The sequence below is a fragment of the Centropristis striata genome, chromosome 7 (genome assembly GCF_030273125.1).
Source record: "Centropristis striata isolate RG_2023a ecotype Rhode Island chromosome 7, C.striata_1.0, whole genome shotgun sequence".
NCBI lineage: Eukaryota > Metazoa > Chordata > Actinopteri > Perciformes > Serranidae > Centropristis > Centropristis striata.
The window spans coordinates 34,471,764-34,486,822 of record NC_081523.1 but is presented as its reverse complement, the minus strand read 5'-3'; the positions used below and the strand labels follow the sequence as shown (position 1 = coordinate 34,486,822).

General features: G+C 38.6%; 1 protein-coding gene across 1 annotated transcript; it reads left to right on the top strand.

Annotated features, from left to right (window-relative positions):
• Window positions 1-732: 732 nt before the first annotated feature.
• Window positions 733-14,189, top strand: LOC131974833 (GTPase IMAP family member 8-like). The gene is made up of 7 exons (XM_059337315.1): window positions 733-755; window positions 1,541-1,642; window positions 3,204-3,252; window positions 3,424-3,494; window positions 4,053-4,106; window positions 4,494-5,063; window positions 10,077-14,189. The coding sequence occupies exons 4-7, from the start codon at window positions 3,455-3,457 to the stop codon at window positions 12,269-12,271; spliced, it is 2,859 nt and encodes a 952-aa protein (XP_059193298.1). The 5' UTR covers window positions 733-755; window positions 1,541-1,642; window positions 3,204-3,252; window positions 3,424-3,454; the 3' UTR covers window positions 12,272-14,189.
• The last annotated feature ends 870 nt before the right edge of the window (window positions 14,190-15,059 follow it).

Sequence of the window (15,059 nt, the reverse complement as noted above, 5' to 3'; positions counted from 1 at the left end):
GTAGCTTGAAAAACAGTTTTGGCTTCTGGGAATTTTTTTGACCATTCTTTACTTTCACTTCCATTTCAACATTTTGTAAATGAGGAAATGGCATGTAAACCAGTAGAAATGGGAACTGTGCATATAATTTGTGGGTAAAAAAAAAGAATTCTTTGTTAAGTTTCCCTAGTGAATAAGATTGCTGGAAGGTTGGTAGGGTTAATGATTTCAACTCTAAATTCAGTCCCAGGTACTTTCTTGGTTAAAACGCAGCTTTACACCCTTAAAGTCAAGAGCCCTCTAAATAAAACAACAGATCAGTTGGATATTTAAATTTTGTCATGGTTTAATTTAATGTTAAACTTAATGTTGACATGGCACAATATCAAAAAGGTTGCTGCCCCCTGATCTTTATGTTGTTAGGTTGTCCTTTCTTTCACCCATTTCAAAGCTTAATTACCATTAATAACAAAAAACACTTGAACAATGACTGTCACTGTATTCTTCTTTCTAGGGCTCACTCAACACACTTTTACATGGTTGTTAAATATGTTAAACTTTGTACTTCTTGCTTTGAAGACAAAGGTTATTTCTCAGATACTGATATCTGTCATGTTGAAAGAATGGGAGTTTCTGAGCTCTGTGTGAGTCACAGTTAATCTTTTCCAATCAGGTTCCTTTTTTCCTCCTGACACTACTTCTGTCTGTTAGTCAGTTATAACTGTGACGTTTTTGCATATCTTCATTTGGGGGAAATGGAGTAGCAACAACTTCTGGTAAGTAGCCTCAAGATAAATGTGAAGAAATACTATCTATTTTTTTAAGTGAGGAGTTAAAAGAAGAACAGTGTTATGTAGTAAAGTAAAACTGACCCAAATGTTCAGTTTTATTGTGATGAATCTACTTGTTTGTCCTTTAACTTACCTTTATAACTGTACTTTGTGTTCTGATATAAAAAGAGCTGACATTATAGAGCTGAACAACTACTACTATATACTACTTTACTGAACTCTTTACAGTGTAATTGGGTTTCTATTTTTCTGGTCACTTTGGTATTTCTGGTAACACTTTACAATAACCATCTAATTGATGTTTATAGATGGTTTATAAACCAATTATTAACCATTTACAAAGTGCTATACATATTTAATCTTAAAATGTTTTCAACAAATTTCTTAAAGAGATATGAATCATTTCAAAATCATTAACATACTTAATATGGTGTTAACATTTTCATAATGAGAGCAAAACTATTAATAAAGTAGCCTATTAATTATAATTTAATTGTTTGTTAATGGTACAGTAACAATCAATTACATTAATATACCATCTATTTGCCATTTATAAATGATAATTAAACATTAATAAATGATGTATTTAGTTTATAAATGATGATTAAACTTTAATAAACTATCTGTTTACCATTTATGAATGGTCTATTTACCATCTATAAATGATGGTTATTGTAAAGTGTTACCGTATTTCTTGTTATAAATGCTACATTATTGTGTTTCCTACTGTAAACTGATTTAAACGATCTTCTGATGTGTTGACTGTCCAGGCCTGGTGATCATAAGGACCAGACGCAGCTTTTAACTTCCGCCATAACTTTATTATGCTCAACCAAGGGGCAGACAATTTAGGATAGCAGCAGCAATATCAGGTATGTGAACCATGTAAACATGTTCAAGATAGGGCTGGGCGATATGGCCCTAAAATAATATCATAATATTTCAGGGTATTTTTTGGAATAATGATATTCTTGACAATACAACAAAATACTGAAAAAACATAGAAAATATGATTTTTGAGTCAACCATAAATCTAAATTGTAGTGTAAAGTACAAATCTCAACAGCTGCCAAATACAAAATATTTTCTCTTGACTCATCAGTGCAAAATGTAGTATTGAAGTGCTAGTTAAAATATTAAATAATAAAAATAATACTGTATACTGTACCTCAGTATATTTACTCAAGTACTATACTTAGGACAATTCTAAGGTACTTGTACTTTACTTTTTTATTTCCATTATGTAACAACATTTGGTCGCCAGCTTTTGTTACTACTATACATCAAGATTTGACATAAAAACATGATTAAACATTTTTATAAATTAAAGCACCTAAAGTATATTAAGTAACAGTAAAATGCTGCTTGCAAAAATGCTTCAAAAATAATTATCCAACAATATATACAGAATAAATACACATCACTATGAAGTGTGGTGGTAACAAATCATCTGATGTCAGAGAAGAGATATTGGTTTTGAAGAAGCTGACTCTTCAGATTGAAACAGATAACTTTTTTCAAATATCGGGTAAGAAAATGGATGGATGGATATACAGAATATATAAAACTTTAGTACATTTTGTTGCTAGTACTTTTGTACTTAAATTCAGTGAGTTTTTAAATGCAGTGATTTGACGTCAATGAGTAGGAATGTTGCCGTTATCAAGATGTGTATTTTTATATCATATAAATAATATATTGGTATTATATAACACAGCCCGAGTTGAAAAAGAGAAAATAAATGACAGCTATCAAAGTCACTACAATTTGTCTTCTGATATGTTTTGCTTGTTTTTGTGGAGAAATTATTTATTCAATACTTACTACAATTTAGAAATCAATTTTTTAAAACTCCTTACTGGAGGTATTCATATATTTTAGTTTATACAGTAGATAGAAAATCATTGTACCAGTGTCCGAGACCAAGGTCACTGAGGAAGCTTAAACCCTGACGTGATCAACAATACAGTAATAAGAACACAAATATGACTCTCACTGAGAGATACATATCCTCATAGTAACTATTTGACTTTTAGGTTTGGGGTGTATTTGTATTTTTTCAACAAACCCTTTGAGCAAGACACTAAACACTCTGGCTCAGTCGTCAGTAATGTAATGTATTCGCACTGCACAGCCTCCAGTGTGAATGTTTAAAGAGTAAACATAATCTACAATAAAAGATAAATAAATAAATTTCCAAAAGTTTATCTACTTTACATTTAATACATTAACATTAAAAAATGAATTAAACATTAATAAAAAAAATGGAATCTTGTTTGTTTTCATCGGAGAAAACAACAAGAAACTATATTCAATTTAATTTCTCTCACACTTTTGCATGGATTTATTTATTTATGTATTACAGTTTTTATAATTGTTTAACAATAGATCATTCATTTTTTTTATTTGTAATTTGCCTTGTGTTTCTTCTAGTCTCTCGTGGGTTTTTTTTGGCTGAAGGACATTATGGATGAAACTTCTGGTGAGTCGGTTTTGACAAACTTTTAAAAATGTACCTTAAAAAAACTTGGCAGAATGAACATGAACTGTAGTATTAATCTTAATAGACTGATCTAGACTGAGACTAACTTGCTAGAAGGATAATAGTGACATGAAAAGATTTAAATTAAAATATAAATTCTTCTTCCTTCAGGTTCTTAAATTGGTCTTCAGCTGAATTAGTCATGTTTGCAGGAGAGCACTTTAGTGCAACTGCAGCGGCAGGTGAGTGGTGTAGCACCGTGCTGCTGCAGGTCTTGGTCCTTTCTGTTTGGGTGTGTTCAGATCAGGTCAGGATTGTGACCTTGAGATTTTTATTTGTTTTGTGTATCAATTAATTCTGTTTAAACCTGGTATTTCTGCACAGTTGCAGACAAAAGTAAGACTGCACTTATCTATCACACTATTTTTACTACAGTAGTGGCTGTGTAGAATTGTTTCACAAGGTCACAACTTATCAAAATTTCCAAAATTTGAAAAATGTTTTGATCTCATGTTACATTCTGCTCCAATCAATTAAATTTGTTGGCATTTTGCCTTTCAAAAATAATATTTTTCCCTGCTGCCAAAATGGCACATATTTTACCAAAAGAACAAAAAAAACCTTAATAAATGCTGACACTCACTTTTGGATTGGGTCTCTTTTTCGTTTATGTTGGGTTTCTTGAAGTTTTGCAAGTGTCTATTTCAGATCAGTTTTAGAAAACTGCATGGAAAAAATATTTGATGACATTTTTACTGCCACAAGAAAGTCTACTAATTGCTTTTGTCTTCCAATCACAGCTGATCTGCATCCTTTGAGGCGCAGTAGCAGCTATGAATTGCTGCCACCTAACCGTGAGTCAAACTTAACTGTGTAAAGAAGAATATCTGAGTTTACAGTATTTCAAAGACAAAATATATCATTAATTAAAGAAATTAAACCCCTGAATAAAACCATAAATTACCATATGAAACTCTGGGTTGAATTCACAAAAGGATTGCAAGGCTCGACATGTGCAAATAAGGCAAAAACAAGCCATGTCATTTTTAAAGCACCTGCAACGGGTGAACTGTGCTCTGAACTTTGCTGCCAAGCAAACTCTGTGCTCCACTTCTATTTACACATATTTAAATGAGATAACATGCAATTCATGGTACTATCAGCGGCCAACCATTTTTTTTGTGTGAATTTCCCCCGAAACTCTGTATTCAGTTGTCTTTTTCTATATATTTGTTTAACAGTGTCTGAGCTGAGAGCTGTTCTGCTGGGGAACAGCTGGTCTGAGAGGAGTTCAGTGGGGAACTTCATACTGGGAAAGGCTGTGTTCAGCACTGAGAAAGAATCAGACCGCTGTCTGACAGTCAGAGGACCGTTGAAAGAGAAAGAAATAGTTCTCATCAACACTCCAGATCTGCTGCATCCCAACATCTCTGAAGACAAACTGACAGAACATGTAGAAAACTGTGTGAGACTCTGTGATCCTGGACCTCATGTGTTCCTGCTGGTCCTCCAGCCTGAAGACTTCACTGAGGAACACAAACTGAGACTCTGCCGAGTTCTTGAAAAGTTCAGTGAGCGATCATATGATCATTCACTGGTTCTGATATCAACACCCAGAGAGGAGCGTTTGAACACTGAACCGCCTCTGTTAAAAGACATGATCATGAAATGTAGATACAGATACTTGAGGCAGAAGAACCTTCAAGTTTCAGAGCTGTTGACACGTTTGGGTCAAACTGCAAAGGAGAACAATGGAGAGCATGTGAGCTGTGATGTATTCCAGGACACAACATCTACTTTAACAGATGATCATCAAAAAACAAAACACAAAGAAGCAAAGACCACAACCCTAACAGATGCTGTTAAAGCTGCTGGTAAGTGCAAAAACATTTCTGACAAGGCATTAAACATTGTTCACACAAATCCTTTATTAAATAGAAAACTAAAATGCAAATTAATGGTGCCATCTTTTTTTACAGGGCTGCATCCGTATACTAAATTCAGTGAACAACTCTCACAACTCTCACTCTCAGAGAAAACCCCACTGCCTCACAGTAAGTAAATGTGTTATAAGGCCAATCACGCAAATTTTAGAACAATTTTATGATTAATAATTTTACATGTCCGTTTATATTTCTACAATTGTACAATTCTACAATGCCATTTAGCAGACGCTTTTATCCAAAGCGACGTAAAAATGAGAGTTAATACAATACAAGCAAGGATGAAGTCAAGAAACATAGCAAGAGTAAGTGCCGTGGGTTAAGTTCCAGTCCATTAGGACGCAAGTGCTTCTAGGTCGCGCAAGCGGTCAGTGTGATACTTATCATAGTCATCTGTGGAGATCAAGTGTGAAGGTGTTCAGTAAATAGTCGGTCTTCAGTCTGTTCTTAAAGATTGATAAGGACTATTGGGTGGGAGGGTTTGTGGATCTGAACAAAGGAGTTCACATAAGCAGGAGCTGTGCCCGTTGCTATTTTGTGGGCAAGTTCTCTCCTGGGCTGCTTGAAGACTAGACGCGCCACCGCGTTGTGGATCATTTGCAGAGGCTTGGTGGGAATCATGCCAGCTCTCAGTGAAGAGTTGATGATGTGTGTGATTGAGGTTTGAGATTTACTCTCGAGGAAATGGTTTGAAGGAGATTGGATGGTATCGGATCCAGTGGGCAGGTGTTTTGTTGAGAATCCAGCAGAAGTTTCAAGACCCCCTCCCCGTCAGAGGGTGTAGAGATGTGAGAGAAGCCCAGTTAGGTGGTGGCAGCAGCTGCCGCTGGTCAGGCTTGGAGAACTGGTTACTGATGGCAGCATCTTTTTCCGTGAAGAAGGAGGTAAACATGTCAGGAGTTAGCAGAGCGGAGGGAGGCGGCGGTGGTGGATAGAGGAGCGAGTTGAAAGCCAAGGTAATTTTTCGAGCATCAGTGGCTTTGCAGATCTTTTCCTGATAGTATGTGGTTTTAGCTGATTTGACGCTAACGCCTGGATTCCACTGGATGCGTAATGACTCCGACAGGGGTCTGTCCGCAACGGCTGCGTATCTACGCAGTCCGTCAACACCCACCGGATCCGTCTGTGTCGGAGCTGTTGTGGACAGCAGAGTCCCGAGGACGCACGAGATCTCGCGAATTCACGCCTAATCAATTGATATAACTGGAAGATAATTAACATCTCCTCGTTAATGACTGGAGACAAATCCAGCGACTCCGTCTTAACGAGCGCTAAGGAGGTCGGCCGGCTTGTTAACGAGCTGGCCGACCTCCTTAGCGAACCCGAGGTATTTTATTTTGAAAATATACCGGTGTTTTATTTTGTGTCTGTGCAAGACTTCCTGTCCCGAACGATCTGCTCTGTGCTGAATTTATGCGTAGTGCTCCGTTGTCCGACAAAAATAGAAGCTCTGCGCAAGTGTTGCGAGGGCTGTCGGATGGCCCTGCGTTGTAGGACTCATTACGCAGCGGATCTGCAGTCGGTGGAATCTCACACATTGATTATAATGGGTGCGTAACGGCTCCGACGACGGATCTGCAGCCGTTACGCATCCAGTGGAATCCAGGCGTAAGGGTGAAAGAAGTTAGGAGATGTTGGTAGTTGCAGAGGTCAGAGGTTTTGCACCATTGGGATTTGCACCATTTCCTCTCTGCCGCTCTGAGCCCTTCCCTATGTTCTCTGATGACTTCAGTGAGCCAAGGACTGGGGGGGTCACAAGTGGGTTTGGATGTTAGAGGACAGAGGCTGTTAACCCATTAAGGCCTAAAGCGCCTGGAAAAAAATGCCTGGAAAACCTATGGGCGATGACCCCCTAAAACCTGAAGTTTTTCTGGAAATTCAACACCTACTAAATAATAGATTTTTCAGCCTCTGTAGCAGATAAAAATGGAATTCAAAAAGTATTTGAGAGCTTATACCCGTGGCTTTCATACGCAGTTGAGTTTATTTGTCCAAACCTTCAATAAAGTTTTTTAAAAAATCAACAACCTCAGCAAATGTTACATTTGACTGAATAAAAAATCCTATGCATAATACTAATACATGCCCATTAGCAAGATGCAAACATGATATGACCATTGGAAGAAATAGACATAGTTCTCATTAGCCTACTGTAATAAAAAAAAACAATAACTATCATAATAATAATAATAAATAATAATAATACATTTTATATATTGCACTTTTCAGGGTACTCAACGACGCATAAAGTAATATAAGACATAAACAGTCATGATTTCTTATATCATCATCACAATCAATTATCATTATTATTATCAATATTAATATATTATTAATAATATTATTATTATCTCCAGATGGCCACAAATCTGTCTGTTCTTCGGTGAAAATATGTCGTCTAAAAACATATTCCTCATCCATAAATGCCGGTCGATTGGTTGCGAGGGTTCAAAGTCCAATTAAATCATCAGCGCTGTTTTCATCAGATCTATTCCGTCACTTACTGCTGAGCTCCTCCGCTGAAGTCGTCTTCCTCCATGATTTAAAGTTCTGGAAAAGTCCAATGTTGCATTGTGACACTCCCGCATGTATTCTGATCATGATTCTGATGCATTTCATTGTCCAAGAGACTGAAAATAGGTGGAAAAAAATACAAATACTACAAAATGACATATCCGCTGTCCCGGCCTTAATGGTAGAGTGACGCAACAGCGCTCCCGGTTTCAATGGTAGAAATGCGGTAATGCTTTCCCGGCGTAAATGGGTTAAGAGAGGAGGGTAGAGAGGAACAGAGGGTGTCTGTGGTCTCATTAACAGCAAGTGATGAAAATTCCTTGGGAGGAGGCAGGCTGGTCAAGACATCTTTTGAGAGCTGGGTTGATGCAGGGGTCCATAAGTTTTGACGAAAAGAGACCCATTTTGAAGGAACTTGAGTGTTCTCCAGCGGAGAGACCATGAATTGAATAAAGAATTGGTCTGAAAGATGTAGGGGTGTGACAATCAAGTGTGCAGTGGAGCATTTGTGAGTCAAGATCAAGTCAAGTGTATTGCTCGCTTTATGACTGGAAGGGGTGACGGCCTGTTTGAGAACAAAGGATGACAGAAGAGACAGGAAGTCAGAAGCTTGGGCTCTCACAGTGTGGATATTCATGTCTCCCATGACAATTAGTGGTGTTTCCTCATCAGGGAGGGCCGAGAGTAGCATCACAAGCTCTATGAGGAGGTTCTCCAGTTGGCACCCTGGCGGGCGGTATATGATGTCCACAATGAGTTTAGCTGGAAATGTAACCCTCATTGCATGGTGTTCAATGGAGGAGATGTTGCTGAGCAAAGACAGCTTGGTGAATTTCCAGCTTTTTCAAATGAGGGCACCAGTGCCGCCTCCACGTCCAACAGATCTTGGCGTGTGGGAGAAGCTTGAGTCAGCAGAGGTTTCAGTCAACAAGCACTTGTAAGTTTGATAGATTAACCTGCGCTTGGATGAATTCAGTCTTGTTTACAGCTGATTGGCAGTACCATAAGTCGAAGTTGAAAGAAGAGTGAGTGGGTGAGGCTTTACTGAGTGTGGAAAGGTTCTCAGAGTTGCGTCGTCTGCGACAGATTCTGTGTTTCCGGTTGCCATGAATGACAGGGATGTTGTCACAACACATGTTGCTAGAGTGAGTAGTAAAGGAGTAGAAAGTGATTTACATTCTGTGTCCTTGCTCGGTGGACTCGCGTAGAAAGACTCGTAGGTCTTTACCCAATTCGGTCGTCACACAATGAGGACTTCCACTGATGCTACAGTGAAGCAGTGTCTACATATACCAGGGTGGTGAACCTGCCACGTCACTCAAGCGTGTCGTCACTTCCTTGCTAACGCAATATCTACAATTTGCCCTTACAGCCACAAAACAGTATGAAACCTAGTCAAATTCGAACGAAAATACCACAAAACCTTACTGACCTGTCTCTGTCTCTAACATACAACACAGTGCTTGTTCTAAGAAAACGTTAGTTCTTAAGAGCCACCAGAAAAACCCGCCCCTTCACGTCACTCAAACATGTAAGCCAATCGGTGACTAGCAAGCGCGTCGTCACTTCCTTGCTAACGCAATAACTACAATTTGCCCTTATGGTCACAAAACAGCATGAAACCCAGTCAAACTCGAACCTGTCTCTGTCTCTAACTTACAACACAGTGCTTGATCTTTATATGGCTGATCAGTTCAACCAAGCTCTACCCAAATTTCACATACTTGCACAGACCATGTTTGTGCATTTATATTTTAATTCCCATCGACACAACCCAAAGCCCGCACCACTGCTCTAGATGGATTTATTCAGTGTAATGGCACTCATCACTTCCATAGAAGTTAAAAAAAAATTCTAATGTCTGACCGCCTCTAAAACTTTACTTAAAATGTAATTTCACAGCTGTATATGAGCAGAATTTGCAGGACATGTTGACACCTGGAAGCAAAGCGCTGCAGTGATTTCAGCCTCATAATGAGTTTATGCCATTTTATCTTTCCCTCCAGGATCTGCTTTCATCTCTGAGAGGGAAACCATTCACAGTAGTGAAAACTCCAGACGTGTTCAGTCTGTCTGAGAAGGAAGTGAGAAGACAGGTGCAGGACTGTGTGAGTCTTTGTCCTCCTGGACCAAATGTTCTGCTGCTGTTAGTGAAGCCTTCTGACTTCACAGAGGAGAACAGCCAGAGAGTGAAGTTCATCCTGAGTTTGTTTGGCGAAGATGCTTTTAAGTTCTCAATGGTCATCCTGACACATGGGAGGAGTGAATTGAGTTTCACTGTTAGTGAACTCATTCAAAACTGTGAAGGAAGAAACTACAGCTTGTCTGAAAAAGACCGCAGATCATTAATGGAGAGGATTGAAGAAACAGCAAATACAAAAATGAAACCAGCTCTAAACGTGGTTGTGTGTGGGAGGAGAGGAGCAGGGAAGACCTCAGCAGCCAAGGCCATTTTAGGTCAGACAGAGCTTCATTCAGTCTCCAGCTCAGAGTGTGTTAAACATCAGGGAGAGGTGTGTGGACGTTGGGTTTCCCTGGTGGAGCTGCCTGCATTGAATGGAAAACCTCAGGAGGAAGTGATGGAGGAATCAATCAGGTGTATCTCCCTCTGTGATCCTGAGGGCGTCCATGCCTTCATCCTGGTCCTTCCTGTGGGTCCCCTCACTGATGAAGACAAGGGAGAGTTGGAGACCATCCAGAACACTTTCAGCTCTCGAGTCAATGACTTCACCATGATTCTGTTCACTGTGGAGTCAGATCCTACAGCTCCAGATGTTGTTAACTTTGTAAAGGAAAACAAGGACATCCAGGAGCTCCGTCAGAGCTGTGGAGGAAGACAGTTTGTCCTCAACATCAGGGACCAGCAGCAGATCCCAGAGCTGTTGGATGCTGTAGAAAAGATGAGAGTTGAAGGATCCAGATGCTTCACAATGAAGATGTTCACCAAGGCTCAAGTGGAGAAGGTTACAAGACTTAGAGCCGAACTGCAGGATGTGAAACAGAGTGTGATGGGAGGTGACGATCAACATCAGAGCAGCGAGCCTCTCAGGATAGTGCTGATTGGACGGACTGGCAATGGTAAGAGTGCAACCGGAAACACCATTTTGGGAAAACAACACTTCACATCTGATGTCAGCATCAGTTCAGTCACCAAGTTTTGCGAGAAAACAACCGGAGAGATTGATGGGCGGCCTGTAGCTGTGGTTGACACTCCTGGCTTGTTCGACACGTCCAATGATGACGTTCAACAGGAGCTGGTGAAATGCATCAGCATGTTGTCTCCTGGACCTCATGTGTTCCTACTGGTGCTGCGGATCGGTCGTTTCACACAAGAAGAAAAATACTCTGTGGAACTGATCAAGAAATGCTTCGGCAAGAATTCAGGAGATTTCATCATTATTATATTCACCAGAGGAGATGAACTGGAGGATCAGTCATTTGAGAGTTACATAGAAAGAGACCGTGAAGGCTTTTTGACAAAACTGATACATGAATGTAAAGGAAGATATCAGGTCTTCAATAATAAGAATAAGAAAGACCACACACAAGTCAAGGAACTGATGAAGATGTCCTACAAGATGCTGAAGGAAAATGGCGACAGCTTCTACACCTCAGAAATGTTTCAAGAGGCTGAGGAAGCCATACAGAAGGAGGTGGACAGGATCCTGAAGGAGAAAGAAGAAGAAATGCAGAAACAGAAGGACGAGCTGCAAAGGAAACATGAGGAGGAAATGGAAGCAGTGAAGAAAAGAATGGAACAACAAAGGTCAGAAATTGAACAAGAAAGAGCCAGACAACTTAAAGAAATGGAGAATAACATCAACAAGGAGCGTGAGGAGAGAAAGAAAGAACAGGAAAAGAGAAAAGAAGAAAAAAGAGACAAGCAAGGCCAGGAAGAACTTCAACAGCAAGAGTGGGAGAAAAAACTTGCAGCTCTGGAGAAAAAAATAAAGTCAGAATCAAAGGAGAAGGAAACCATTGATAGAGAGTTGGAGCAGAGCAAAGAAGAGCTTAGAAAGCAACGAGAGGACTGGGAAAAGAAACAAAAAGAATGGTGGGACAAACGAAATCAAGAAGATGATCAGAAACGACAGGAGGAGAAAACAAGAATAACAAAGCTACAAGTAGAATACGAGCAGGAAAGAGACAAACATGAAAAGAAAAGAAAAGAAGAAGATCGAATCAGAAGAGAACAGGAGGAGAAGGAGAGAAAAGATCTGGAGGAAAACTATAAGAAGAAACTGGAGGAGATGAAGAAGAAATATGAAGAGGAGGCCAGAAAACAAGCTGAAGAGTTCAATGAGTTCAGAAGGAAATACACCAAGGACTTTTCAGCGTTGGTCGACAAGCACATGGAAGAAATCCAGGAATTGAAGCAAAAGCATGTGAGACAAATTCAGGAGAAAGAAGGGTGGCATGACAAAGAGTATAATCTGTTAAAAGACCTGTCAAGTCACAAAGAAAAAGCACTGAAAGAAGAAACAGAGGAGTTAAAGAAAAAGCATGAACGAGAAATAAAAGAACTGGAACAGAAATACAAAGACAAATGTGTCATCCTCTGATCTCCCCATCCCGGCTTGATTATTATGATGCTACTTTTTATTTAAACACAATCTGGACGGGACTGTTAAACAGTGTCTTCATTTAAACTGACTGACACCTTCACATTATTTGCTGGACCATGGAAGGGAGTGTGAGACTGTAAACCACAAAACACTCACTGACTGATGTTGGGATCTTGCCACATTTGAACTTTGGTTCATTTGTGAATTGGAACTGATGTGAATGAATTCACCTCTCAAAATGACATCTAGGTCTTCATTTTGGTTTTCTGGCAAGGCAACGTGCCTCTCTCCTGCCATGATGCCTGGCGTTTATGACCCCTCCAGATGTGTGAACACCTCATTGGTCAGGAGATCTCTGACACCACATGGGTCTACTGTAAAGAGTAAAACACACCCACCTCTCTCTCTTTCTCCTCTACTTGCCAAGACGACAACACTGGCCCTCAAGAGTCACTGCAACATCCAGAGAAGACTGCCTCAACAACCAAGAGTGAGCTCTGACACCCTTACACTGTAAATAATCTTAGATTAGACTGATTAGATCTCTTCACTCTATAGATTGTGTGTTTTGTTTGGTTTACTTTAATTACTTAGAATAAATACCTTTTTGGAATATACATGCCTCATTTAATGTTGTACACTATGAACGACATAGTATTTCATAATTCTATGAAAATAATTCAAAATTCCTTCAACCAATACTAAATATGAATATGGTAATTTGATTATAATTATTAAGTTCATTATTAATCAGTGTTCCAAATTAATAGTTAGATAACTTTATGAGACTGATTTCGGTGAATTAGCTTTTTTTCACCTCTGTTTTACAGAGTGCTGCCCCATATGAAGGTGTATCATTTACTATAATTAATCATTATTTCTGATAAGTATTAATAGTTATGATAGCCATCTAACCACACTTTTGAAACCCTAACACTTATTTTGGGACATCCTAAAATCCCTACACTGATATACATTGTTGAATACCACATGAACATTCAAGTGTTCAACGAGGCCACGCAAAAACGTATCTAACGTGATAAAATAGATTAAAAAAAATAAAAAAATAAAATCAGTGTGCCGGTCCTCACGACGCTCATGGTCACTTTCTCACCATATTCATAGACATGAGAAATATCAAAATAAGGAAAAACTTGTACTTTATCCATGATACAAGATAAATTCAATAGTTAATTGGTTTAACAAGTGTTGAACGGTTCACTTGAAATAATGAGCCGTTTGAACAAAGTTTTCCAAAAACAACCCTAAGTTTAACATTTTATTAGTATTTGTTTTATAACCACAACCAATCACATTGTTTTGTTTCCATACAGTCTGTGGTGTCTGGGAAACTACAAACATTATTTTTATTGTTTGCAAGAGTGTCTAAATGGTGCAGACACATTTTTTAGCAACGGTTTCAGTGTAACTTCAGGAGATACATTTAGTCATTAAATCCAGTTACTGTAAATGTTCTTATGTTTCCAACAAGTTCATTTGCTTTCTGTTCACTGCTGTTGAATAATCCACATACTGTCAAAATGTCAGTATTCAGCCAGTTACTGCCACTAGTTAATGGTACCTACATTGGATCTGTCCTGTTTTATGTGTTTTATATAGAAATCTTAAAAGATTCTGAGTGCATTCATAATGTTATTATTGAGCCACAAGAGGGTGTCCTACAATCAAGCTTGTTCTTAAAGTGTTGTGATTCCTGTTCAAATAGCTACAGCCTGACTACAGTTTGTGATCATAACTTATCATTCATATTCATCTTACATCATTTGTATAATTCTTTTAGTATCATTATTTATCAAATTGGTCTGAATTCAAGATAAAAATGTTAATTGTAGCGACCATGTTATTACACAGCACATTTTCTCAACAAAACTGTTTACTTGCAATGTAGAATGCACATTTCTATATCTGTATCCACACACACACACACACACACACACACACACACACACACACACACACACACAAAATGCATATATATTACTGAACTGCAAAGCTACAGCAAATGTGTCCCACCTACAGCCTTCGTAAATAAACATATTGAGAGGAATACCTGACTCTGAGTCCTGACTGACACCTCAAAGAAACACTCTTTCACATCAGTTTGGTCGTAATTCATTTCCCTAGACCTAACAAGAAATATTTTTACCAGTAATAGTTAGACCATTTCTTGATGAAAAGGAAATCCTCAAAACTAAATATGGTGATAACAGTAAAATCATAACTTACATGTTTGGCTCATGGCCTCCATCACTGCTGCTGCTGGTTGATAGAAAATCCTGCTTGGGTATTTGACGAGGTCACCTCCAAAAAGTATCCCTGGAAAAATGGAGATTCCCAGGCATTCAGACCATACATGGATAAATCAAACACTAAATTTAGGACACTATGTTTTTTGCTTCACAGACTGTACAGGTACAACACCCTCTGTCCTTTGACCCTCAGCGGACAAGGAAAAACTCCTCAAAAAAGTCTTTAACAAAATAAAAGTTTAATATATGTATATTGAAAGGAGAGCACACTGGTCTTGTGACACAAAGTAACACCACAGAGTGCACAAATATAATACTGATTTTCATTTCTGAATGATTTGAAGCAAAGTGATCGGTACTGAGTGAAGGTCGGTGAAGAGTCTTTAATTTGCAGCTTTCCAATCTGTCAGAGCCTGTGTTTCCTCCTTTGACCCTTGACTTGATGATAAAACATTATATGCCTTTAAGTAGTGAATTTGCACTGTGAAAATTGTTAAAATATTGTGCAATCAAAT

Bases quoted from the DNA above. Each gene is read 5' to 3' on its own strand.
- LOC131974833 (XM_059337315.1), top strand. From the start codon at position 3,455: ATGTTTGCAGGAGAGCACTTTAGTGCAACTGCAGCGGCAG. The intron at 4,107-4,493 runs GTGAGTCAAACT...TTTGTTTAACAG, and splicing joins TGAATTGCTGCCACCTAACC to TGTCTGAGCTGAGAGCTGTT. The intron at 5,064-10,076 runs ATCAAAAAACAA...GGATTGAAGAAA, and splicing joins ATCTACTTTAACAGATGATC to CAGCAAATACAAAAATGAAA.